The following is a 25,488-nucleotide window of genomic DNA, read 5'->3' as shown; positions in this document are numbered from 1 at the left end:
TATATATATATATATATATATATATATATATATATATATATATATATATATATAGTGTAAGCTGAACAAGATTATTTACACAAACAGAATATATATACAGTCAGGGTGAAATTGGGTTATTGGTTATTCATCAATCTATGTAATGTTTATTGATGTTTTACAAACAGTTTCGTAAAGGTTTCAAATATGTGGTAATCAGTAAAAAATACTTTATAGTGTATAAAATGTTTATAATTAGTGCAAACTGTTAAATTATAGCATTATCAATGATGGTTATTATAAAGTGTTAAATTTCTGTTGGTTGAACGAAACAAGCAATTTGAAGGTCGACAGATTAAACAGTCGTCGAATAGATCATTAATGTTTCTGCGCGGACGTTAAACTTTGTGTTTTGTGATGTTTCAGGCCCAGAGAGATTACTTTGGAGCCCACACATATGAGCTGCTGTCAAACCCGGGTCATTTCATCCACACCAACTGGACCGGCCACGGTGGAAACATCTCCTCTTCGTCCTACAATGCTTAAAGATCATCTTCACGGGACGAGGGGAAGTTATCTGTGAAAGAACAACAAATGTTACACATTCCATCTCTATAACCATGCCTGAATATCTAAGAGCCAACCGCCCCAACATCAACCTTAATTACACTTTTTACTCTTCTTGAGTAGTGCAGTTTTATTTATCAGGAAGTGGTATCATGAATTATGTGTGTTGCAATGTAGCAATTTTTATAACAGTCACAAGAGGGGGAGCAACAAGGTGTTGACTCCATCTGGATACTACAGCTATCAGGCTAATGTTCACCAGTCATGTTGGGCCCAAGGTTCACGGTGTTAACACTGGATTAAGCTGAACCGTTGCACTGTACTGTATTAGGCTAAATAAAGATGTCAATCCCTTTATAATTAGCTTGTGTGGTCCTTACTCTCTGGGTGCTGTAAACAGGATTGAGATGTGTTTGTGTGTAACGCTAAATTAGGCAACAAGTGACATAAGGTGCCTGATATATAAACAGGATATTCAGTTTAAAAAGGCCTGTCTGGTGACAGACATGTTGAGCCACTGGGCTATTCAGGCTGTATCAGTACATGTCTGAAGTGGCTATATACAGGGAATATTGATATATCATACACCCTTTAAAGGGCAAACTTCCACTGCAGCCGCACAATCCTATAAATTGGTTATTTTAGTAACAGAAAAAATTAAAAATAATATACATACAGTATAATAATAATACAATGAATCTATATTTAGACCCAAATTTGGTGACAGACAATCATGGGATACTTGTGCCAGAGTTGTGTCATTCAAGATGACAGTGGCTTATCACAAAATTGTGAGAATGCTTAAAATTGTTTTACACAATTAGGAAAGCCTGTCTTTATAAACAGACCTCCTCTTTGACCCAGGACAAAACTTAACACTAAATATAATTAAAACTCTTTTTTGTTATATCCATCTAACTGAACAGGGCTGTAAACAGTGGCCTTGGTGGGAATGGGTCACTATTAATGAAGTATATCCTGGACCTTTTCATGTGTTGTCCTTTCAGTAATCATCCAGCAGGTGGTGCTAAGATCCTGACACATGTTTATTTACACACACTGACAGTAATTCCTAAGAGTATAACAGAAAACTGGCTCTAATGCAATGGCAAACTGTTCACAGTTATGGTTATGCAAAGCCAAGATAAAGTAATATAACATGAGGACACATTCATGAATGCAGAGTGCAATATGATATCTGCGCAATTAAAGGGAAACACCACCTAATTTAAGAATTCTTACATGTTATTTCCATGGCCTCGGAAAGTAAGTCAGTTAGTGATGTATAGAAAATGAATGGGAGCCTGCTTTTGTGGACCAACAGAATGTTTGTTGTCATTTTTAATATTCAAATGAGCTTTATTCTGTTGTAGCGTTCTCAGATCTGAAAACAGAAAATGTACCCAGATACTCAGAACATTCCCCTGGGTGCTCTCAGTGTCATCTAGAACAGTTTTCACCATTCATCATCTATGGAGCAGCTCCAGATTTTATACCTGATATCATCAAACATTTGAGTTTTAGCACTCTAGCTTTTGGATTTGGGAGCAAACTGTCATGTTTACTTATATTTTTGGACCATCTTAGACCATAGCAATAACGTATGAATTTTGAAAATGGGCGTAGTTCATCTTTAACACTACTTTGGTGAATTTAACACGATGCCAGAGACATACTAATTCAACTAGATGGTACATTTCTAGGCTGCAGTATTGGATTGCATTATATTGTAATATACAAAAACCACTCACTACAGCACTAACATCTGTCAGTTGCTGTGTCCTCTCTCTGGTCTAAAACTGCCCCAGTGTATAATACACAGCAGCTCTAGTGAACAGAAATGGTCCAAATGAACTGTATACTGCATTACAGTGCCCAGTTTCTGAGTCTAGATCAGCGGTTTACAACCTGTGGGTCAGGACTAAAGATAAAGCTGAGGGGTCACAAGACAACTCATAGAACAGGAAAAAAGAAAAACATTGCACAGCTTTTTTTCAATTTGAAGAAGTTTAGAGAAGAATTCAGCTTGGTTAAAATGCACACAAGTCACTGACACATTCAACCTGTGATGGGAGGTTGATCTGGAGGCCTAAGGGTTAACCTCAACGTCCCTGCTTTACATACGGTTGGGGACTTTTGTTGCAAGTTTGTTGCAAGTTATTCCCCGTCTTTCTGTCCCCTTATTCCCTGATATGTTTCTACATTTGACTAATGGAGGCAAAATATTCGCAGAAAATGAAAAATAAAAATCATTTTAAGGGGTTACCAGCCAAAAAAAGTTGGGAACCACTTTCTGAACAGAACAAAATACAAACTTTTAGTTACTCCTGCTGAAACTCTATTCCCTGCTGTGCTCTCTGAAGCCTCATCAGGGGATTCTCGACTGTACCGTCAGCTGCTGAAACAAATGTGCCAACGGCGCTGTTTTCACCCCCCACAGCCGTGAGGGATGTTGTAGCTGACAGGAGTGTGTCACAGCTGCTATTACACCTGCTGTTAAACAGTTAACAAAGCCTCACCTCAGTGCACCTGTGCTGCCATGGCTTCTATCCTCTATTCAGCCGTCCTGGGACGCTTCAGAGACCTCTGGGTTTGACTCCTCATGTCAAAGCTTTGATCCTGAAGGGAAACACAGCAGAACAAACAATATAAACACTGTCATTCATGCGCTTAACTACATACACACACTTCAAGTACCAGAAACAAGTAGTGGGAGGCCCTCTACCACATTATTGCTACTCTGTAATTTGGATTCCTCCCATTGGTTAATGAAAACTAAATGTCTGTGTTCCTGTCCTTCTTCTCTAATGCTTAATTAAACCAAGGGACAGAACATTCTCTACAATTAGAGGCCTTGTTTCTTAATGGGGCCTGATGCTAAACGGAGGTTGCACTGGAGCACAATAGGCCATTAGAGCTCAGCGAAGGCAGTGCAGGTGGAGGATGAGGCCGCTGAGTCATCTGCAGACAAAGCCGGCAGCAAGGCGACACCAGAGTGTCTGATGATGCATAATGAAGCAGGAGGAGGAAGACTGGGCAACACACGCTAATGGATTTCATCAAGATCAAACGTTCCCTATGTCCGGGATGCATTCAGCCAAATAACCAGGTAGTGAATGTCAATAATGTAGCCACTTAAAATATTGCTTGTTGCATGATGTATAAGCTCCTGACAACTGGTCAGTCAGTCAGTCAGTCAGTTGTTACATATATATATATGTACATATATACAGTATAAGTGTGTAATATATGTGTATATATATATATATATATACACACACACACATACATGCACATACATTTATGTATACAAATTTTATGTGAATAAAATTTACACCAGACATTGATATTAACTCAATAAAACTCTACAGATGCAGAAATCATAACATTTCAATCCATCAGAAAGTTACGTACGATTTATTGAACTAACACAAGAAAAAAACATGCTGACGGAAATGTATTTACTGTAAGACTTCAATGAATAGCCCGGGCTACCATTTGCTTAAATCACTGAACTTAACAGGCTTATATTTTGGACAGGCCTTTAATTCCTTTCACATAAAACTGTTGCTCAGTAAAGATGGGAAACGACCAAATTGTTACTTTGAGCCAGTATGAATATTACTTGTATAAAAACTAGGCTTTGGATAACGTATCAATTATGTTTTATGTCATGACACTTGTTTCACAACACCCTAGGATGATGGCACCCGGCATTACAACACAACACCACTTTATCCTGTTAAAACAATATGCATAACTTGGATTGATTTTTGAAACACTTTTGATTCTTTGGATCGGTGGACCCTTACGTACCAAAGAAATATAATGAGCTTAATCAAGGAATGGACACATACTCTGACTTAATGACAGCTTCAGAGGAAGGGAGTCACCGCTTGTTTTTTCATCATACTGATATATCTGAGGTAATTAGTCTTCACTGGTGATCATGGTTTCAGTAAAATGAAATTAACCGAGATAACGATTTGTAGCATCTCCATACTGACAAAAGTTTAAACATTTATATTTGTATGTGTGATCTAAACAGCTGACTAACGTTAGCTCAAGTGGGTAGTCAGCAGACCAGGTTTATACATCCAAAGAATGAAAAATTAAGTGCTTGGCAACCAGACAGACATATTATTGAGACAGGCCTTTATTTGTTCAAATGTGTAGCTACACCAAACTAGTAAAAGGGACTAGGCTTTTAATTGAAGTTTTTACAGTAATACTGGTGGAGAAGCTTTTGTTTGCAATGCCAGCTTTCATGATGCTGGCATAGTGTTCGGATGGGATTTTGGTCCTTTCTTCCAAACAGACAGTCTTTAATGTAAAAGATTTTCTATCACGTTTAATTCTGGTGATTTATTGGGACGTTCCAGCACCTTAATTTTCTTCCTGGCATGTTTAATACTTTTTCCCTGTGTTATTCCACATACATTTTTGATGGATTGAAATATTGTGATTTCTTTATCTGTATAGTTTTATTGAGTTAAACTTGATGTCTGGCGTAAATTTCATGTCAATAGCTGCATTGGAAATATGTTTAATGAAAAAAAAAAAAAAAAAAGTTGAATACTTGTTACCACCACAAAGCTCAAAGCCAGTATCTGTGATGGTATAGGGGTGTGTTAGTGCTCATGGCATCATGGGTTACTTGCACATCTGTGAATGGACTATGAATGCTGAGAGGTACTTAAAGGTTTTGGAGCAACATATGCTGCCTTCCAGACAGTGTCTTTTTCGGGGACGTCCCTGCTTATTCCAGTAAGACAATGCCAAGCCACATTCTGCATGTGTTTCAGCAGCGTGGCCTACCAGTATTAGAGTGCAGGTACTAGACTGGCCTGCCTGCAGTTCAGACCTGTCTCCTTTTGAAAATGTGTGGAGAATAATGAAGCACAAAATGCAGTAACGGAGACCCCCAGACTGAGCTCAGCTCCCAAACAGTTACTGAGTGTTGTTTAAAGAAAAGGTGATGTAACACAGTGTCAGACATGCTGACATATTGGAACAACCATACAATTTTAAACAGGTTATTTTATCCAGACTGCGCTCACCAAATGAGGATAAATGTGGTCATGACTAAATTGTAAATAAATCTTTTTTTACTCTATCTTATACTGTCTTTTATTTGTATTTTCTCATTTTATCATGTGTGAGCACGTCAGGCTGCACTTCTTTTATGAACTGTGGCATACAAATAATATATATATATTTTTATGTGTACATGGAGAGTTGCTATATTTGGATGACTATACCTCTGATGTCTACTGAATCACACTCATGAGTGAGGGCCTATAAATCAGGCTGCAGCAGTAGTTAAAATCAGCAGATTGAACACAGTGACAGGGAGAGTCTAATCCCTCTGGTCTTCATAGTACATACTCTCAGAGATATTATTTATGCTCTACCAACCTGTGACAACCTAGGACTGACACGCAATTAGTTGAGTTGAGTTCAGCTTTAGTTATTTCCTATAATATTTACTATTTTAGCTGTAGGGAAGTCTTCTTCCTTTATGAATCAACAGCATCCTTACTTTATAATTTTAACTATTTAAATTTAGCTGAATCAGAGTTTGTCTTTCATTAAAAACATATGCATAAGGAGCAGAGTATGTTACAGCAGATGCTTTCAGGTAAATGACTGAGTTACAGCTGTTGCATCCAGAATCGTACCTCAGTGAGAAGCTGGCAGAGGGGACCCTCAGAAACCACATCATCTCCTGGGATGAACCACCCTGTACGAGCTTCTTCTGGGAGACCTTCTCTACCTGCTAGCAGTGGGAGAAATCACATCACTTCACACAGTGTTCACATATTAACACAAGTAAGGTTCAATTTAACTACAGGTAAAAAGGGATACCTGTGGCCCAAGACTGCCGGTATGATATACTTATCTTTGATGCAGGAAATTAATTACCCTCACAGCCTTGCATGAACTTTTAGTACCATTTCAAGGATCTTATTATTTTATTAGATATGTACCATATTTTTCTTACCATCTTTATTCTTTGAACTTCGAGTAAATCCATTCAGGACTTGGTCAATGTGTCGTACAGAGCTCAGATATAGGAGTCAGGTTATAACTATGTTTGATAAAGGTTTTTTGTTTGTTTGACTACATTTAAAAAATGGTTTTACATCTACTTTAATTAAAGGCCTTAAACAGAAAATATGTGCAGGTTTTATGAACAGATTTTTTTTTACGGTTAAAAAACTTCATACTCGGATAAAGATTTTTTCCATTACCAACACACTATAGAGATATTAAAAAAACAAAACAAAACCATCCTTCACCTCGTTCCAAGCACTTTGTCCGCTAGCAGGACAACGAATAATATCGTATTTTATATCTGATTTCCTCACTCTTTGACTGGGTTTTGCAAAGCCATTTCTTTAGGACATTTTCAAGACTTCTTAATTTAAATTCGGTTTTTGGGGAAACAAAGTAGCCATTTAAATTCTTGGTTGTCTTCAACTGGTGTGTTGACAAATCTCTGCAAACAGAGAAATAGCACAAAAACTACCACATACTTTACAAACCAAAAGGTTATTACATAGATTTCAATAGATAAGAGGCAAAGTGGGTGTCTAGTCCCATAGTTCATTACAAACTGGCACTTCAGCACCATCAACAGGCAGAACATAAAAACCGCACAGATACAACAGCCAGCATCAATTCGACAAAGTGCAACACTTTTCAGCATTCTTTATGCAAAGGACTAAAATCGGAATTCCCGTATAAAATCTGCAGGAAAAAAAACATCAAATTGAAGGCATGGAAATGTTTAATAATAAACTATAGAGGGAGACCAGTAAGGAAAATGCTTACACCAATCTACATTGAGAGACGACAGATGATTACAAACTCAAAACCTTTATTTTACACCGCAATACTAAAATATTTCCATACAGAAAGTGTGAGTTCCTGCTGGCATGTTCAATCAATCGTTCAAGTCCCTTTGGAAATCTCTTGGCTCATACAATCCAGCCACTTTACAATCAGGATAAACAAAATGACAAGAACACATCCTGCCTTACTCAAATGCTTTCTGATCACAATGAATTGAAACCAACCAGTTAACACTTCTATAAATCATCAGTGCCTGTATTGAGGACAAGTGGTAAAAGGTTTCACTGACAGAAAAGCAGGTTTCAGATTAAAAAGGCAGACTTTGTTTCACAAGTTGGAAAAAAAAGACTGCTGCCAAGCTGCAGGTGTGACTTTGGTCCTATTTGTGACATTTGTAGGTATAAACAAATACCTCAGCCCAATTGAGTATGGTCCGCTCTAAATTTCACTACGGGATGGTCCAAGGTTTCTTGCTAGTGAAGTGAAGAAGATCCTTTGCAGGAATTAAGGCAGTCGTGCAGCAATTCCATTGTTGGTTTGTGCCGGCCCACCCAACAATGTCTTCAGCTTCTCCATAACTGACTCCAACCTGGATTCAGACGAAAACCTGGGCTGTCCGTGTCCGCGGTTCCTATACATGTAAATTAAAGTGTTGGCAGTTCAATTAATGTAACATCAAAAATAAGTCACTGTCAAGAGTGTATTATACCTAGTCAAATTCATTTTTATTTCAGACTTCCCTTTGATTCACAAAACATAGAAAATGCATTCATAACCACTTCAAACACAAACTTTCGATGGGAACTTGTCAAACATTCACCACATCAACCTCAAACTTCAACACACTTGCAGTGTTTTTCCCTCACACAGACTTCACCAGCACAGAGTCACATTTTCACACAGAGAGGGTGGTAACAAGGAGAAAATAAAGCACACAACCAGACACGGCATTCACATCAAATCAGACAGCAAGAGAAAGCTACGAAAAGATACAAATACTCATAGCACTTGACATTTCACTGTTTGTAAAGAATTAAAGTTGATAGAAAACGATGAGTGAAAGCAGAGACCGTAGGGATCTCGAGACGCAATAAAATGTCCTTGTGATGGCCATTAGGGACACACTCGTACTTGCTTCGTCCTCTCACACTCGCACAAAGCCACAGGTCTTCTCAACTCTCGCAGACACTTGTCTCTTTAAAAAAAAAAAATTCCACAAGCAGTCCGTCTCACACTTCTTTCATTTTGTCTCCCGTTCGCTCACTCTCACTCGGTCCAACATCAATCCCACTCATTGATCTTGAAAAGCGACAAGAGCAGACAAGATTTCTATATCCGTAAAAAAGGGGAGAGGAAAAAAGACAACACCCACCGTCTAACACAGTATATGCAGAGTGAAGCTGTGTTCTTTGATGGCAAAGCATTTACACATGGGAAGAGGGGAATTGATACTGAGATCTGTCGAACATTGCTGCCAATGAGGCGCTTCCTCCCGGGAAATTGGGAAAGAGTTGGTGAACTGCAGAAGAGACTTTCATGAAGGCGTTTCCAAAAGACGTCAAACAAAAACAAACAAAACGATGCAATCATCTGCATACAGATACACAATTATATCAAGCCCATTTTACAAGGGGCTGAGGGGGCTCTCGAGATACTCGTGCATGTTTATAAATATTTATCTTGCATGCACAGTCATCTCTGTGTAACATTTTCTCAAAAACAAAAAAAGTGAGTGTGGCAGTTTCCACTAACAAACTAAACTCTTCACCCATTCAATGCATGACTACATTATCAGTCACACACAAGTATAAATTTTCTCTTTACCAAAATAAAAGGCAGTATATTTTTTTAAATAATAGGAACATAAGATATAAGCAGTTCCCAGCTGTAGGTATACTTACCAGATTAGCCTAATAGCAACAGAAAAGCTAAACTCAAACCTATCTACATCCCCCAACTAGAAGACTTAGACTCCATAGCAGTGCCAAAGCCAGAGCTGAAGCCCCCGCTGGAGGCGGTGTTAGTGCCTGCAGCCCAACCGAGGCTAGCTGAGCTGGGGCTGCTGTAACTGGTGCTGGAAGAGCTATAGGTCTGGTCTCGGGTCGTAGTGGCTGTGCCTGCTGTCGTGGTCACACCCTGCTGGTTAGCCAGCATGCCCATCATTCCCCAACTGCTCTGCAGCGCTGCCTGGGCAGCAGCTACCATTGCTGGGTTAAGACCCAGAGCCCCGAAGTTAACCCCACCACTACCGCTGCCTAGCCCACCACGATTACTGCCATAGCCCTGACTGAACCCACCAGCCCCAAACCGCCCTCGATCCATCATTTGCCTACTATTATTGTGTTTAGGCTCAGCGTTCGAGATGTGCACGCTGATTCCCTTGATGATCAAGTCCTCTCCACACAGGGCTTGGGCAACCTGAGGAAGAAGTGAGGAGAAGATTATCACTCTTGTGATTATCATAGAATCAACTAATAATACAACTCATCCAACCCACCCTCACATGCACATTTTATGTATGTGAAACAAATAAAATAGAAATAAAACCTCTGCCATTTATGATGAATCTCACCTGGTCATCGGCAAACGTGACAAATGCAAATGCCCGGAAAGGTTTGGGGATGAAGACGTCAGTGACTTCGCCATACTGCATGAAGTACTGCCTCAGCTCATCAGTTGTCATGTCCTCTGTACAGCGGCCAACAAAGATTTTACGGCTCCGCATAGGCTCATCAGGACATGCCTGAGAGGACAAACAAGCACAGCTATAAATTAAGCAATCTACATGATGGTTGTTTGTGTTTTAAAGTAACACTTCTGACTAATTCAGAATTAGTTTTCCAACAGATAATACACATCTGTGACTTGCATTTCGGCTGCAGAACTAGAGCAGATGTTTTGATCCATTGCAATTCAGTGAATGTATCATTTAAAAAGCTTTGAGTCAAATTAGGAAAAATACAGAAAAAACTGCTAAATAGTTGTTCTGTTTGCAAAGTTTCATCATCTGTGATAGTTAATGGTTGTTTCTAGTTTGTTTTCCAGGTTTGACATAATGTGTAAAATCAAAACAGTTTAGCATCCCTCATTAAAACTATAGATTATGATTTCCCCATCATAACATGAATTCAATATTCATGTGGAAGGCTACATAAAAATGTTTAAGAGCAGAGACCTACATAAACCTACATATCCCCAGTATCTTATTAACTGACCCTTGCCCCACAAACCAATCTGCATCTATTTATACCACAAGGTTCTTAACTATATCCTAGGATTGGAGGAAAAAAATTGACTCTTAGATGCATTGCAGTGCATCATGATGCGGGCATGGGAGATTCTGCATCAATTTAAAAATGTCAATAATCTATTGTCTAACTGTTAGTGAATAACCTGATATTGACAGAACAAAAAAAAAGGCAGGATATAAGCATAAGGCAGTGCAGCACCCAGGCTGTCTACAGCGCCCACATGCTGGAGTTATCTTATCTTGTAATTCATCTTCCCAAAAGACAGCGATTGTGAGCATGTTTTTATGTCTAAATAATTACATTTGCGAGACAAACTTGAAGTATGTTGTGAATACTTTGAATGCCATCACCCAGAGTCAAACATTACTGGAGCACCACAGTAATCAGCAGTGATGTTAACAAATGAGATTGGCTGACTAATACACACTGCAGCATTACAAAACTTTAAACACCTCTGTGGTGAAGAAAATAACCTTTATGCTCAGCATGTTTCACCTAAAAAACGCTGCACCCAGCCTGCCTTGGGAAAATAAAAAGGCTGCAGGCCATTTATCCTGATTGCTAGTTGTGGTTCATATTGTATTTCAGTGTAATAAGAACACCAGTTAACAGTATGGCACCAAGTATACTGGAGCAAGAGACTAAAATTTGTGCCCCCTTACCCATCATTCAATCAAGAATTGAGTTTGAATCGAATCTTTCTGTACCTCATGAGTCACTTGACTCATGAGGTACAGAAAGATTCCCACCCCTACTATACTCTGCACTAAACATGGTGCCCAAAATACCTTTGAGTTGGGAAGTTTGCAGTCACACCATCGTCCATCAATCATGTGTCTCTGAGCAATCACTTTGGTTTGCGTCTCATAGTCGGTGAATCGGACAAACCCAAACCCTTTTGAGTTGCCGGTCTTTAGATCTCTCTTGACCTGGAGTGAACACAGAAGACATGCATGCTTATTTCCATCTTTAACTGAACCAGAAACACAACAAGATATTCTTATTACACTCTAAGCCTAACAAAGGAATGTTGACAAAAATGCTGAGAGCCAGATGAGATGTCGCTACCTGCACCATGATGACCTCCCCGAAGGTAGTGAAATAATCTTTCAGGTCTTGTTCAGTAGTTTTCCACGGCAGCCCGAGAACAATAAGATCTGACGTCTTCTGAAAGCCCCTTTTTACTTTCACAGCTGAGGCAGCGTCTATTTCATCCATCTTCCTCTTGTTATCTGTAGAGAATAAACAGATACGAGTTATGACAGGAAAATGAGCCAATCCCATGCAAACACATATCTCTCTGAAATAAGATGAAAGGTCACACACTGACCCTCTGAGCTCTGTACTCCCTGGTGGTGACAGCAGAGACAACAACCAAGATACAGTACATGACCAAATCCCCGAATATTAGCTCCACATCTAGCTGTAGAACAATTTACTCAATTCAATTTATTTGTTACATGAAATCATAAATATGATTTCAGTAAAATGAATAATTGTCAGCTCCTTCAAAATAGTAGTAATAAATGTCAATGTCACTGTTAGGTTAGGATAAGGCAGGGTCAACACTCAGTATCCTTGTGGCTTGAGAGCAGAAGCTCCTCCTGAGCTTCTTCATGCTGGCCCGGTATAACCGGTACCTTATTTCCGACCTCAGGAGGGTGAAAAGGAAGTTATCCGGGTGGCTGGGAGCTTTCATGATTCTCCTGGCCTTATTTTTGCAGCGTCTGGTATAAACATCCTTTATGCAGGGTTGAGCAGTGCCTATGGTGTGTTCAGCTAAATGAACCGCTCCTACTCCTAACTCATGCACATTAATATGCTGGTTAACAGCCCGAACGCTCTCTTTTTACCCCAAGGTTTTGGAACCTGGATGCAAAAAGCATGAGAGAAGTGATGTTGGGTATTAAAGCCTCACTCAATCCAGTTCATCCCAAAGATGTTTCAGGGGTTATAGTCAGAGCTATGTGCAGGCCAGTCTCAATGGTCTACAACAAACAAGGCCTCTATTTCACATATCTAACTTTGTGCAAAGGGGGCATCGTCATGTTTGAAAAGGAAAGGGCCTGTTGCTACAAAGATGTTAGCATGGTGCTACTGTCAAAATCATTGCATTGTGAAGTATTAAAAGAACAGCTCACCCCAAAATCAAAACTACGGTTTTTTACGCTTACCTGTAGTGCTATTTATCCACCTAGTTTGTTTTAGTGTAAGTCTTGGAGGTATTGACCATAGAGATGTCTGCCTTCTCTCAAATATAATGGATCTAGATGGCACTCAGCTTGTGGTGCTCAAAGCAATAAAAAAAATTACATTTGAAAAACTCAACAGCAATGTCTCTTTCCAAAAATCATGACCCGCTTACTCAAGATAATCCACAGACCTTGTTGCGAGCAGTTCCATGTAGGAACTATTTTCTATCTAATGAACAACATCCGCCAGCCATAATCACCATGCAGAAGGAACAGTGCATCTACTGCTAGCTCACCTAGCATCACTGAGCTAGCTAATGTTACAATTCAGCCGAAGAGGATACCATTACTGTTTACAACTCGTGCTGTCGTGAGCCCAAGCCTCTCATCTATGAGAATATCAATGCTTCCTTCTGTGCAGAGATGCGGTTGGTGGGTATTGTTCAGTGGAAAGAAAATAGTTCCTACATAAAACTGCTCACACAAATATCTGTGGACCAAGCCATGATTTCTGGAAAGAGACATTGCTGTTTTTATCACATGTATTGTTTGGCGCTTTGAGCACCACACAAGCCGAGTGCCATCACTTTCCATTATATTCTAGAGAAGGCAGACTTTTCTGCAGCAGATATCTGCAACACAGGGCAATTGACAACAAAACATTGTAGACTGAAAAGCAGTATTACTGGTCTTTATCTTTGTTAGAAGGTGCCAAAAAAAAGAGCTAAAATGGATGCCATCTAATACATCAGACCTTGCAAAGACGCTAATTCAACTTTGTCATTGTTGAGGCTGCCATTTGTGGTGATGTTCAGCTGTGCTGCACTGTAATAAGAGATGTTCCCAATATTTTGACCAAGGCATTTATAACTATGGGGTTAGACATGATATTAGACACACCACTCAGTGTTAGAGCAAAACAGCTAATCAGCAACATAATGGCAAAATGAAAAGTTGAATCAACATCTCTCCACAAACAAAAACAAAACATTATGGCTTTCATGAAGGTAGAATCTGTTATTGGGTTGATGAATTGTTAAGCTAAATTAGTTGTAGCTAGGTGTGCCTAATAAACTGGCAACTTAAGTGTTTGTTTCCAGGGTTCATCACACACGTTTGGTCATACATTATGCAATGAGAATGGGGAAGGCTATTCACACCAACACCTCACCTTTGGGGTAATTGACGACATATACCAGGTTTCCCCAGTCGTTCTCAGGGGCATGCAGGACACCCTCCACAAGCCGGACTCCCCTCATGCACTGGGACTCTGGGTTCCTGTACCGCAGCCCGCACGCCCCTGGGAACTGTGCTGCTACCGAGGACAGCAGGATAGTCCCGTCGTCCTCTGAGGGGATCTCCATGGGCTCCTCGTTTTCATCCTCGGCCACACGAATGTACAACTCTGACATGGTGTCTAAATGGCAGAGCGCTGGTCCAGGTGGAAGCAGCGGATGGAGCTAAAGTTAACCACCGGAATGATGCGCACGAGTTTGTAGCGTCGATGGTCGCTGAAGTTTACTTAACAGGATGACGCAACCGAAATGCAATGGCAGTCAAACACAGACAGACAAACTGTGTGAAACGCTAACACTCACCTTACAACTCTCTAACATTCAATAGCTCGCGGCCATAAATACTGTATGTTCTTCTCTGCTTCGTAGCACGCGTAAACAAGTTAGCCAGCGAGCTAGCTAACAAGCTAGCAAACTCAAGACGGCTTGAAAAATGAATGACCATCCAGTTTCGCGCTTTGTTTACTGTCAACAAATACACGAGTCCTCTTGTTGTCTACGAGCGTGTGGCCGAGGAATATAAGTAAATAACAACACCGACAAGTTACCTTTTTCTGTAATATATAAGTACTAAATCGCAAGACCCCAGAGAATATTTGCAGCAGCACACGGCTAACCTCTGTAACCTCAAGCTAGCTAACAAAATGGCTGCGCACCATAGAGATGACATCATCTAGTTGGGAGGGCACACTGGTAGTTTTTGTAGGGATGCCAAAAAATAAAATGAAAAACATTTAGTCGACAGTTTGACGTCACATCACCAGTTGTTGGTTAATATTTTATAAACTTGACTTACACTTAATGGAGTAAGCTTTATTCATGTTGTCGTGTTTCATAGCGTTCACAGAGCAAAGTTAAAGCACCTGAGTTACCCTTTGAAGACCAAACATAATATTCACCTGAAAAGCCCAAACAAAAGGTGCGCACTGAAAATACAATGTATTTATCATGCCACTATGAGGCATGTGAAAACATTTATTTCCTCCTGTACTAGATGAATTGGTTTATCATTTTTGGCTTTTTGCTATATATTTTTCAATATGAGGAGAAAAAAATAGAATTATGTGTTTGCCAAAATGTATCATCCGTGTGTAAATGTACCTAGTGATCCCAGTTGAAGTGAACTGAATTGTAAGGAGATAAGATAAAATGAGACTATTAATCCCAGACCAGGGAAATTCACACTTTACAGCAGTGTAAGAGTCAGAAGCAAAGGGAAAAAGCAAAAAAGTGTGCTAAAAAAGATAAGAATATTAAAAAATCAGATAAAGTAAAGATAGAATAATATAATAATATAAATAAAATATGCACCATATACTCCAACTTAAACAGATACTGTATATCTATGATTGATACTGCGCAGGACAACCAAAATACACATGGTGTGTAGCATATTTACTGTCAACATAAAGAAATGTAGTCTATACAGTAACATAATATAACTAGTCTGTGTTACTTATTTCATTCCTGTCATATATATGTATATATATTGAACATTTTGGAGAAAATTAGTTCATCTTGAGGGGCTCACCTGAAAAATCTAAGCCTGTTTAGGGCCCTATGGTCAATGACATAGGGCCTAGTTGAATTAAAGACAGGACAAATGAAGTGGTCATCACTGATGCACACTCTGTCAATACAAGTCAGTACATTTCATATTTTACAGTACAGTTGGTTTGAATGTTCTAAATTCTAAATAAGAGGGGTTGATTATTCATTTCAATTTAATCTTTAGTTGTGTTTTTATTTTTTAATATATTTATATTTTTACTTTTACTTTTTTACTATCATTATTTTATTTTATTTATTCCTTTTTTTATTGCAATTGTTGAAATTTTAATGTTAGACCCTGGGGGTGGGGACAAAAATGTAAAAATTGAGACCATAATGTTCATTGTTTTTACATGGTACCTGTTAAATGAATAAATACATTTATCAACAAACAAAAAATAGAAAAAGAAAATAAATATAGAATATTTGCATTGGATGGAATTGAATGGTGTAGCTATAAAAACATTAGTTAAAGTTTGGTTTGAAAATTTCACTCATTGTAAACATCATATAATTTAAATGAAGAGCTGGAATGAGGTGCATATATGTGAGACTGTAGCATTAGATTATTTTAAAGCTACTCAAGATGAAATAAAAGGGGGAAACTGAACGTTAAGGGGTTAACAGATCATCATCACAAATTCTTAAATGACAACACCTTAGCAAATAAAAGTCCTTGACTGCCTTGAGACCTGTTTTTCACACGAGCTGGAGACAGTGATCATTCTATGGGACTTTTTTTGTCACTTCCCTTTAACATGTCAGCGCAAACACACCTGTGTTATTTCCCTCCCCAGTGACATCAGCCCACGTACCTTCAAATAGGCTGGGGTCAGACTGCTCATGTAAGTTTTCATCAGCAGAACTGGCATGGATCATCAGAGAAGATTTGGCATCCTTGTTAGAACTATGTGAGTATCATAATGTACAAAACTAACTTGGGCTAGTCACAATTTTGAAAATGTAACCTCAATGTACCTTTTTTTCAACAGTGTTTTACAATGTTTTATGATGAAGAGTGTGCTTTGCATTCAGAAAAGAGAATGGATTGACGCCCCAACAGCAAGATTAACAGGTAAACTTTTTTTTTCTTTTTTTGCTGTAATGAAAAACTATTGTTGATGGTGCTTCTTATAAAATGTTTGCATTTTCAGAAGGAGATGTAGCCTGTTTTTCTGAATACATGGAGATGTGGATACACAGTGCGAGGATTGAGGGGTTGGGACTCTGGCTGTCTGGGGCCTTACAGATCCAAGGTAATTCTTTCAGACACAATAAATGACAAAATAATGAAACCAATATGAAATGAAATACCTCTGAATCAAATTTTTCTGTCTGCAAGTCAGCTTTGCTTCTCTGGATAACCTGAACCTCCAGCTGTCTGCCTGTGGATTCTCACTGCACAAAGACCCTGACAAAAACTTTATTTTTAGAGCCAGTTTCACTGGATGTTTCGTTCAGCAACAGGTATGTCACTCTTTTAGGAAAAATCTCAGGCATATACACAAACTGTGACACTTGACCTTTGCAGCTGGGCCTGGTGGTGATACTTGTCTGGTTGATTTTTCAGCATGGCTACCATGTCCTGACACTGAATTTGGTGAAAAGGATAAGTCGATTCGGAGGCAGACCTCACAGTTTCCTGATGAAGTGTCCTGTTGTTTCTGTGCTGCCTAGCAGAGAGAAAATCCAGTGTGACCCAGAGTATATTCAGGTGACAGCTGACTGGAGTTTTTCATATGTAACTTTTCATTGTTTTAATTTAAATAGTAACCAAATTTTCTATGCGTCTGTAGGTGACCAGACAAGTTCCCTATGACAACTGGCATAATGAGGTAGTAATTAAAATCAGTCCAGTCATGCAATCAGGCCTTGAAAATGTGATTGCATTATAAATGTGAACAAATATTTTTGCGAACATCTCTGGATGAGAGAAAGAAAACAGGCAGAAGGGAACTGTCCGACTGTGTTTCTGTGTTTGCATTACAGCTGCAGTGGTCTCTGTCTCTGAGCGATCACCTCGTTGTAGCTCTGGAGGATGCCAGCCTGATCCAGATGAGCATTGACATGAACGGGCCAGACATCACAGTTCAAGGCAGGAGAAGGGAGGTCTTGAGCCCTGTCAAAGTAAGAGCATTCACACAGCATCCTGCCATCTAGTGACCAATGGCAACATTACAACTAAAATTCACTTCATCACTGTGTTTTGGACTGTCTCTGGTTAACACAGGTGATGGAAAATGAGGGGGACTTCTTGGCCTTGAAGCTGGTCAGTGGTCAGTATGCCTACAGTATGGAAGCTACGTGTCCTAAAGGTGGGTCATAAGCAGAGAGTCAGTACTGGAGGTTATTTTCCATTGTCACTCTGCAACCTTCAACATGTTTATCCCGGTCAGTATTTAGAAAGTACTCCGATGATTTTCTTAACTTAAAGTACCACTGCATTGATGTAAAAATACATCACTACATGTAACAATCCTGCATCCAAATTCCTACTAAGGTCAAAGTACAGAGGTATTATTTAACAGGATAATATACTCAAAGTATTCAAAGTAAAAGTCCTCTTTCTGCAGAAAAATGTTGCATGAGCATAGGAGTAGATTTCAGGGGACAGAAATTGATCTCAGTGGTAATTTAATTAAATATTCACGAGAGTGTAGTGTAGTGTGCAGACTCTGTTTTTCTGTCATGTTACATGATCTCTTGTCCATCACCCTGTATTTATCATCTGCATGTGCATGCTTTTGTAAACCTTTTTGTAGATTTTGGGAGGGGAACACAGGGGACACGCCTGCTCAATATTTGGAACATGTGCATTTATTCCACCTCATAAAACATGAACGTTGCGGAGGACTTTTATTTTGACATTAAACCACAAAGACAGAAAAGGCAGAAATCGGTGCATAAAAATCCACCAGAATGCAAAAAATGAAGTAATGATGCTCAAAATTTTTACATGTGAAAACTGATATATTACTGCATGGTTAGATTCACACTGATATATTAATATCCATGTAGAATTTTACTGTTGCAGTTGGTCAAGGTGGAGCTACTGTTAGATAATTTATCCAAAGTTGGGTAGTTTAATGCAGAAGCTTTCTTGGGGTCAGGCCACTTTCAAAGGGTCAAAAGATAAATCTGAGGGGGTTTGGATGATCAATGAGGGCTGGGAAGACAAACACAAATTTGGATTCACCATGGACCTTTTGAAGTGTTGCATACTTTTACCTGTTTTGGGCCTTTGACATTCAAATTAAACCATCTGAGAAGATTACAGAGGCTCCAACTACACACTGTTCTCTTGTAAAGGTTCATAAGCCAGAAGGTTGGGAGTCACTGGGCTATCTTTGACAGTGAATTGTATTTGTATGCTTACCTCATGTTTTCATCTGAACTCTTAATCTAAAAAGATGCTAGTAACTATATGTGTCAAATATAGTGCCGTAAAAAGGAATATATTTCCATCTGAAATGTAGTGAAGTTAAAGTATGAAGCAACATAAATAAAAAGTAAATGTACTTTCACCAGTGATCCCAGTAACAGATTTTATCTCTGATGTACATTTCAGTGACCACGTCCACACCAGAAGAGACTGTGCTGCCCATTTTCAAACGACGTATGGGTTTGACCAAGCGAGGCAGCTACGAAAACGAAGAACTGACAGTCAGTAATGTGTCGGTGAACCAGACGAATCATTTCACTGTGCATGAGACGGGTGAATTTGTGACACTGATCATTCCTACAGCCCAAATACTCCAGACCAAGGTTTGTGTTGAAAAAGTTAGCACTCTTATGTTTCTAAACCAGAGTTAACACCATGTTGGTATATTCTGTGTTTTTGACATTTCTTAAAATATAAGTAATGTGCATGTTTTCCCATAAGGATTCATTACAGTGTAAAACATCTAAACCAGGTTTGTTTTACAGACCTGCACAGACAACAAACAACTCCTGCAGCCGTTCTACAGGGTGGATGTTGTGCTCACCTTCAAAGAGACAAATCACAAAATGCAGTGGACCATGGAGAACACACTGCCGTGCACAGGTGAGTGTGCTGCTGATGAACACCGTAAAACTAAAGTGGTGATTAATTATTGGATGATATTTTGACCACTAGCCATTGAAAGGCTTTTACTGTAGTCACACCAGGCACTTACTTTTGTTTGTTGCTCAGTCAATTAATCATTTAACTTTATGTGGCACCTTTCATCCACTTTAAAGTGAGATAGAAGTTAAAGCAGAAGTGATTGATGGAAAACAAATCCAAATAAGATAAAAAAAAACAAAACACACCAAATAATAGCAAAACAATGGAGAGTAATGAAACTTTAAAATAAAACGATAATAAATTCACATATATAAAGCACATGCGATTCGTAAGAAGTAACATTATAAAAGACTAAAACCTAAAATAGGGGAGGAACGTTTCTTACTGTTATGAAGATGTTTATCTATTCCCGGCATGTTTTCTATATGAGCATAGGAACAAGTGACCTGATCAACTTGTATCTACTTTAACTTTAGTTTTTGCTGTCAACCTTATGAGGTGTAGCGATGTCTGCCTTTTCTGGAATATAGTGGAACTAGAAGGCACTCACATTACAGGAAGGCGCCATTAATATTTACATTTTGTGCTGTCATGGGTCTTTTGTCCATAAGTAGATGCACGGTTCCTTCTGCACAGTGATACGGTTGGTGGGTGTAGTTCACTAGAAAGAAAATAATTCCTACGTGAAACTGCTCACAGCACTTGTGTGGATTATCTTGAGTAACTGGGTCATGATTTCTGGAGAGAAACATTAGTTTGGAGTTTTTCAAATGTTTTTTCCTGGATGCTTTGAGCACCACAATCCAGTGCCATCTAGTTCCATTATATTGGAGAGAAGGCAGACATCTCTACAGCTGATATCTCCAACATTCTGCAACTCACACCAGAACAATCTAGATTGATAAATAGCACTACAGGTAAGATTAAAAATAGGTATTTTTGATTTTGGGGTGAACTGTCCCTTTAACTGCTGGACACAAGATGTCTCCTACTACACTGAAAAGTCCATCCTCACAGTGTGGTCACTGGAGGCTTCAAATTTCCATATCACACTTGTGTAAGCTGCACACTGGATCATGACTGACTTTCAAACAGGTGATGTCACAAAGTCATGCTCATATGTCCACATGTTAAAACCTGATTTAAGGTGTCTCAGCAGATGAATGTGATAACAGCCTTTTAGTGTCAAAGTCTGAGCATACTTCATTCTGCACAGTGAAGCTCCAACAAGAACATCTAAGAAGAACAGAACAGAGTGGAGGGTTTTTTTAACTAGCAAGTCAAGTTGGTATAATAATAATAAAACAGGGATTTATAAGTTAATGGAGTTACTGCAGGGAAGCTGAGATAAGCTGTTTTAGTGTTGTGATGAAAAACGTTTGTAAAATTGAGCAAATAATCCTGACCCATTAAAGCTACAGTAGGTAACTTTTATAAAAGTAACTTGTTGCCTTATTTGCAGAAACTGTAATTACACCCTGACAATAGTAGAAAAAAATCATTCCTCTGGCTCCTCCTAGTGCTCCTAATGGCATTTGCAAGAATCCACTGCACCTTAATTCTTTCTTTTCAGCTTGGTTTTTGTTGTCGGTCTTCTTTTGTTCGGGCTACTTGTCTTTGCTGTGCACTCTGTTGTTTGCAAAGGAGGGATGGGCAGTGTTTTCATTGTTGGTGGCGGTTTCTCAGTGGTAGATACTCCTCCTGGCTCTGATTGGTTGTTTTGTTCGCTTATCTTGGAAAAATTATCCCCCTGAATGGCCAGAGGTGAAATACTTTGATATCTAAAACTATCACAAGGTAAAGTAATCATTAACCCACAAAGATCAAAACTAGGCTTCACATAGCACAGTTTTCCCCTATCTCCTTGCTGAGGCCTCACTTTTCAGTTCAGTTTTTCAGTTTTGCAGCTCGTAAAAACGTGATTATGGATTCTTTACCATGTTGATGGTGCATCCAATCACAAAACAGCTTTTAGGCTTTTTTCTGTTGTTTGCTAGCAGACGTTAATGACAAGGAGGCACCGGCGCACAATACATAATCAATGAAGGGTGATGAATTGTTGTCCACTCCGGTGGGGGCGGGACTTAAATATGCTCTGTCTCTATTATACCCCGTTTCCACCAAAATTAGCACATGACCATGGGTTTTTTTCAACACATTCTCACTCCGACCTCATCACATATCGATGTTTGGTCATGGACCCTCCATGTCTAGATATGACGTGAAAGGTACCCTGAGTGCGTTGCCGAGTGTTTGACGTTTTGGAATGACATGTCAAGTTCTGCCTATCACAAGCATTGTCTTCTTTCAAAATACACTTCTGTTACTATAAACTACAGTGGCGACTGACCGCATATCATGCCAACATTAAATGGCGGCTTTTTTCTTCTGTGTCTAAAGCTGCGAGTCACTGCCCAAGTGTTTTTTCGACGACTTCGGAGTGAGACCGGGTTAGTTTTTTAAACAACAGGGGGATAAGCCTGCTAAAAATAGGCTATAGACTCCTTGCCCATTGCCAGCAGACAAGAGCAGCTCTGAGGCAGACAAGGATGTCTTTCTGTGTGTGTGTGGATTTTATATGTGTGTGTCGTTCAATGTCACAGACAGGCCGGAAAACAGGTTAATAAACAGTAGAAAGCAGCATGAAGGCCTTTGTGGTGGTTAATTCTTTTGATATATCTCTTAGTTATTCAGTCTCTGTTTCAAACTCAGTGCGGGGGAATTTGGATTGTGTTTGAGCGCTGCTTTGGTGGAGACGGACGTTATTTTGTGATGGCTCGTCACTGCATCTCACCAGCAAAGGAGCTTATAATAATGAATTCACCTGATTCTCATGTTCCCATCAATGCTGATCGGAGCTTGAGGCGATAAATACCCATGTCTACTGCAGAGTGATTTGACACTGGTGTGAATGCAGATTAAAACCTTTACCATTACATTAAAAAGCCAGATGTTAGCGGGTGTAAGCTGTTTTTGTATGTTTGTTTGTTTGTTTTTTTGTGCAGTGGGAAAGGGGCTTTAGGAGCACCAGGAGTTTCCATCTCATGTGCTACTGTCAGAATTTAAAAAAAATAAAAGTTACCTGCTGAACCTTTAATTTTACTCCAACATCCATATTATTATAAAATCATTATTAGAAGTATGGGATCATAAATATTATATGTTTATGGATGTTAATTAATTTCACCATGACTAAAATGATGCAATCATATGTCCACAGCCAGGCCTGATGCACCACACATCACATCCTCTCCTGTTTCAAACACCACAGCTCTGTCCATGCTCAACTTTAAACACCAGAGTTTAACTACAGAGCAGCCGTTGATGGACCGCTCCACCATCCCTGTAGGGAAACTAAATGAGAGAGCTCCATTCAAAGAGATGACTGCAGAGTTTTCCACGACTAATTCACCTCACACAGAGACAGAGACCCGCAGCTTTAATTTCCACACTGATGAGGTGTCAAGGAGTCAAAGTGGAAATTTGTCTTTCAGGTTTGACGGAGACACTTCCATTAATACCACTGAAATACGCTTTTTTGATTTTCTAAATGTGACCGTACATACTTCAGCAGAGCCAGATATCGTTGAGTCATCAGCTGAACCATCAGAAGCATCTGTCCTCACAACGGTTCAACCTGAACAAGAAAACCAACAATTCAACACCACCAGTGGGAATAAAGAGCCGCAAAAGCAGAGAGGACTGAAGTGGATTTGGGGGGACTAGAAACATGACAGAAACAACATCATGCAGTGCACTGATTCCGGAAGCAAATAAGCTTCACTAGTATCCTATAATACAACCTGCATGTTTCTTTCAGGTGTCAGCTTAGCAGTTTTTCTCATCATTAAAAGCTTTATATGGATTATTAAATTGAATTTCCAGTTCCAACATAGTGCCAACACTTGTTTTAAGGCCTTTTGATTCGCCTCTTTTGTTTTAATTCTCATCTGTGCCACATGCTGCACGTCTGTTTGCAGTCTTGAAAGGTGATGCTGTGGTCAGTCAGCGCTGTGAAGGTTGATTATACAAGCAGAAATACAGCCAGACCTCTGCCAGCCGCTGCCTCAGGGTGGACATTATCCAGACGCAACCGAGGCAGGCGTTAAATAAACATGTCTCTATCCGAGCAGCACAACAGGCTGACGTAGAGAAGACCCTGCAGTTGTTACAGCTGATGCCACCTTCCAGAGACGCTTTGTGTTGGAGACGCACATAATAAAGACTTGATTTTCAAGGATACGGACAGTCTGCTTGTCAGTGAATCTTTTTCAGGAATTTGATGTTTCTTAGGTTGAACTTGACGCTTTACAAACATTATTTTGTATTAACAAAGAATAAATGTCTGACTAAACATTCAGCTGTGGTGTTGCTTTATGTGTCTTTGCTGCAGTACACTGAACCAACAGGAGAGGGCACTATTGCATGTGTTTTTAAAGAAATCTCTGGATGGGCCGCAGCCTGCCTGCAGATGCCCATTTTCAAATTAACTAGTTTTACATGTACGCTTATTTTCTTTTTATACAAGTTGCCTTATGTCTGTATCAACAGCTGAGATGTATTTGAGTCATGACCTTTCTCTGAGTAATACAATATGTAGTAGAGAGGGAAGTTAACTTTAATTAGGCATTCATCTTTGCCAGAGTAGTTAATTAGTTCCTTTATACCTTAAATGTATACCACACAAAATCACAGGACTGAACCAGACTCTTTTGACTAAAAGGTAAAAAGATGTTTCACTTTTGTGCCCACCCTTTTTTTCCGCCTTTGTTATTGTGACCTCCTGGTACGCACCAAAGCGTCTGTAAATGATAACAGTGCAGTGTTACGCAGTTACATGCATCATATACAATGGGCTGTGGGGCAGAAAATCTAAACTTCCTTGTGCCTTTGGTCCCCATCTGCTCAGTGAACTTATGAGCAGGAAATGGAATGAGTGGTGCAAAAAGCACGCCAACATCCCCGGTTCTTTCATGTGGCCTCTCTCGGTCATTACCCTATCTGTACCGACTGTTAACTGTCTTTACAAAGTTAAAAATCCCTTTCATGTTTCACTGTTTCTTTTTTGCTTTAATTTCAGTCAGAGCATATGGTTTGCACATCTGGGAGATGCTAAGCATGGTGGCACCCAACCTCCACACACACTGCTTCTGTGAAGTGATCCATATATGGTCTTCATTGTTATTGCTCATAATCACTCATCATTATTATAAACAAGCCCTGTCTTGATTGGCCGCCTTGAGTTTGCCGTGTAAAGACGCTCAGTAATGTGAGCTTTCAGGATTTCAAACAAACACAAGACCTTTGGGGAAAGTGAAAACTTTTGCTGGTTTTATTCAGAGATCTGAAACATCATGGTGCCTGCAACTGAATTCTGATTAATCCCAGTCTCCTTACATGACCGGTTGTGCGTGGGTGTCATAATTTTTTAAAAGAAGGAACTCTCTGTGGAGACATTTACACCAAGGTCCTGCCTGGCCTACAGCACATGTCCCCCCTGATTAGATCCCTCTGAACTTATCTGCAGAAACCACCTATGACCTGCAAAAATTAAATACTTCTAGTTCAAGCTCAGTGTGGTGAGACCTCCCAAAGTGTCCCAACAAGAAGACTGGGTGACAAAATTGTGCAGCCATGTGACCACAAACAAGCAATCAGATCAGATCAGGAAATCTGATAAGTGCATCTCATCCCAGCTCATTTGAGAATAACCACATTTGATCCTACATAATAGAAAGAGAGTGTCA

At 39.4% G+C, this 25,488-nt stretch overlaps 3 protein-coding genes across 6 annotated transcripts in view; 2 read left to right on the top strand and 1 right to left on the bottom strand.

Moving 5' to 3' along the window:
- pgd (phosphogluconate dehydrogenase) overlaps positions 1-906 on the top strand; it is a 7,607-nt gene extending 6,701 nt beyond the window's left edge. The window contains exon 13 of the mRNA XM_050063947.1: positions 406-906. Coding sequence (XP_049919904.1) covers positions 406-525 — 120 coding nt within the window. The 3' untranslated portion in view covers positions 526-906. The remainder of the gene's footprint in view (positions 1-405) is intronic.
- Positions 907-7,407: 6,501 nt separating this feature from the next.
- On the bottom strand, positions 7,408-14,795 carry tardbpa (TAR DNA binding protein a). 4 transcript variants are annotated; one of them, XR_007571162.1, is made up of 7 exons: positions 14,019-14,794; positions 11,724-11,887; positions 11,444-11,584; positions 9,977-10,147; positions 9,702-9,822; positions 8,777-8,923; positions 7,408-8,035 (listed from the first exon to the last, which is right to left on the bottom strand). XR_007571162.1 is itself a non-coding variant. In XM_050063949.1 (6 exons), the coding sequence occupies exons 1-6, from the start codon at positions 14,257-14,259 to the stop codon at positions 8,829-8,831; spliced, it is 933 nt and encodes a 310-aa protein (XP_049919906.1). In that variant the 5' UTR covers positions 14,260-14,795; the 3' UTR covers positions 8,108-8,828. The 4 variants fall into 4 exon arrangements, 2 of the variants coding, with proteins under 2 accessions (XP_049919906.1, XP_049919905.1); XR_007571163.1 differs by having other exon boundaries at positions 9,738-9,822; XM_050063949.1 differs by lacking the exon at positions 7,408-8,035 and having other exon boundaries at positions 8,108-8,923; positions 14,019-14,795.
- Positions 14,796-14,957: 162 nt separating this feature from the next.
- On the top strand, positions 14,958-23,396 carry c16h1orf127 (chromosome 16 C1orf127 homolog). The gene is made up of 13 exons (XM_050063945.1): positions 14,958-15,061; positions 16,491-16,604; positions 16,686-16,768; positions 16,848-16,949; positions 17,036-17,160; positions 17,264-17,407; positions 17,490-17,528; positions 17,683-17,820; positions 17,924-18,008; positions 19,262-19,458; positions 19,621-19,738; positions 22,962-23,235; positions 23,316-23,396. The coding sequence occupies exons 2-13, from the start codon at positions 16,564-16,566 to the stop codon at positions 23,329-23,331; spliced, it is 1,362 nt and encodes a 453-aa protein (XP_049919902.1). The 5' UTR covers positions 14,958-15,061; positions 16,491-16,563; the 3' UTR covers positions 23,332-23,396.
- Positions 23,397-25,488: the final 2,092 nt, after the last annotated feature.

The sequence above is a fragment of the Epinephelus moara genome, chromosome 16, assembly GCF_006386435.1.
Source record: "Epinephelus moara isolate mb chromosome 16, YSFRI_EMoa_1.0, whole genome shotgun sequence".
NCBI lineage: Eukaryota > Metazoa > Chordata > Actinopteri > Perciformes > Serranidae > Epinephelus > Epinephelus moara.
The sequence above is the reverse complement of the archived record's forward strand: the minus strand, read 5'-3'. Positions and strand labels throughout refer to the sequence as shown.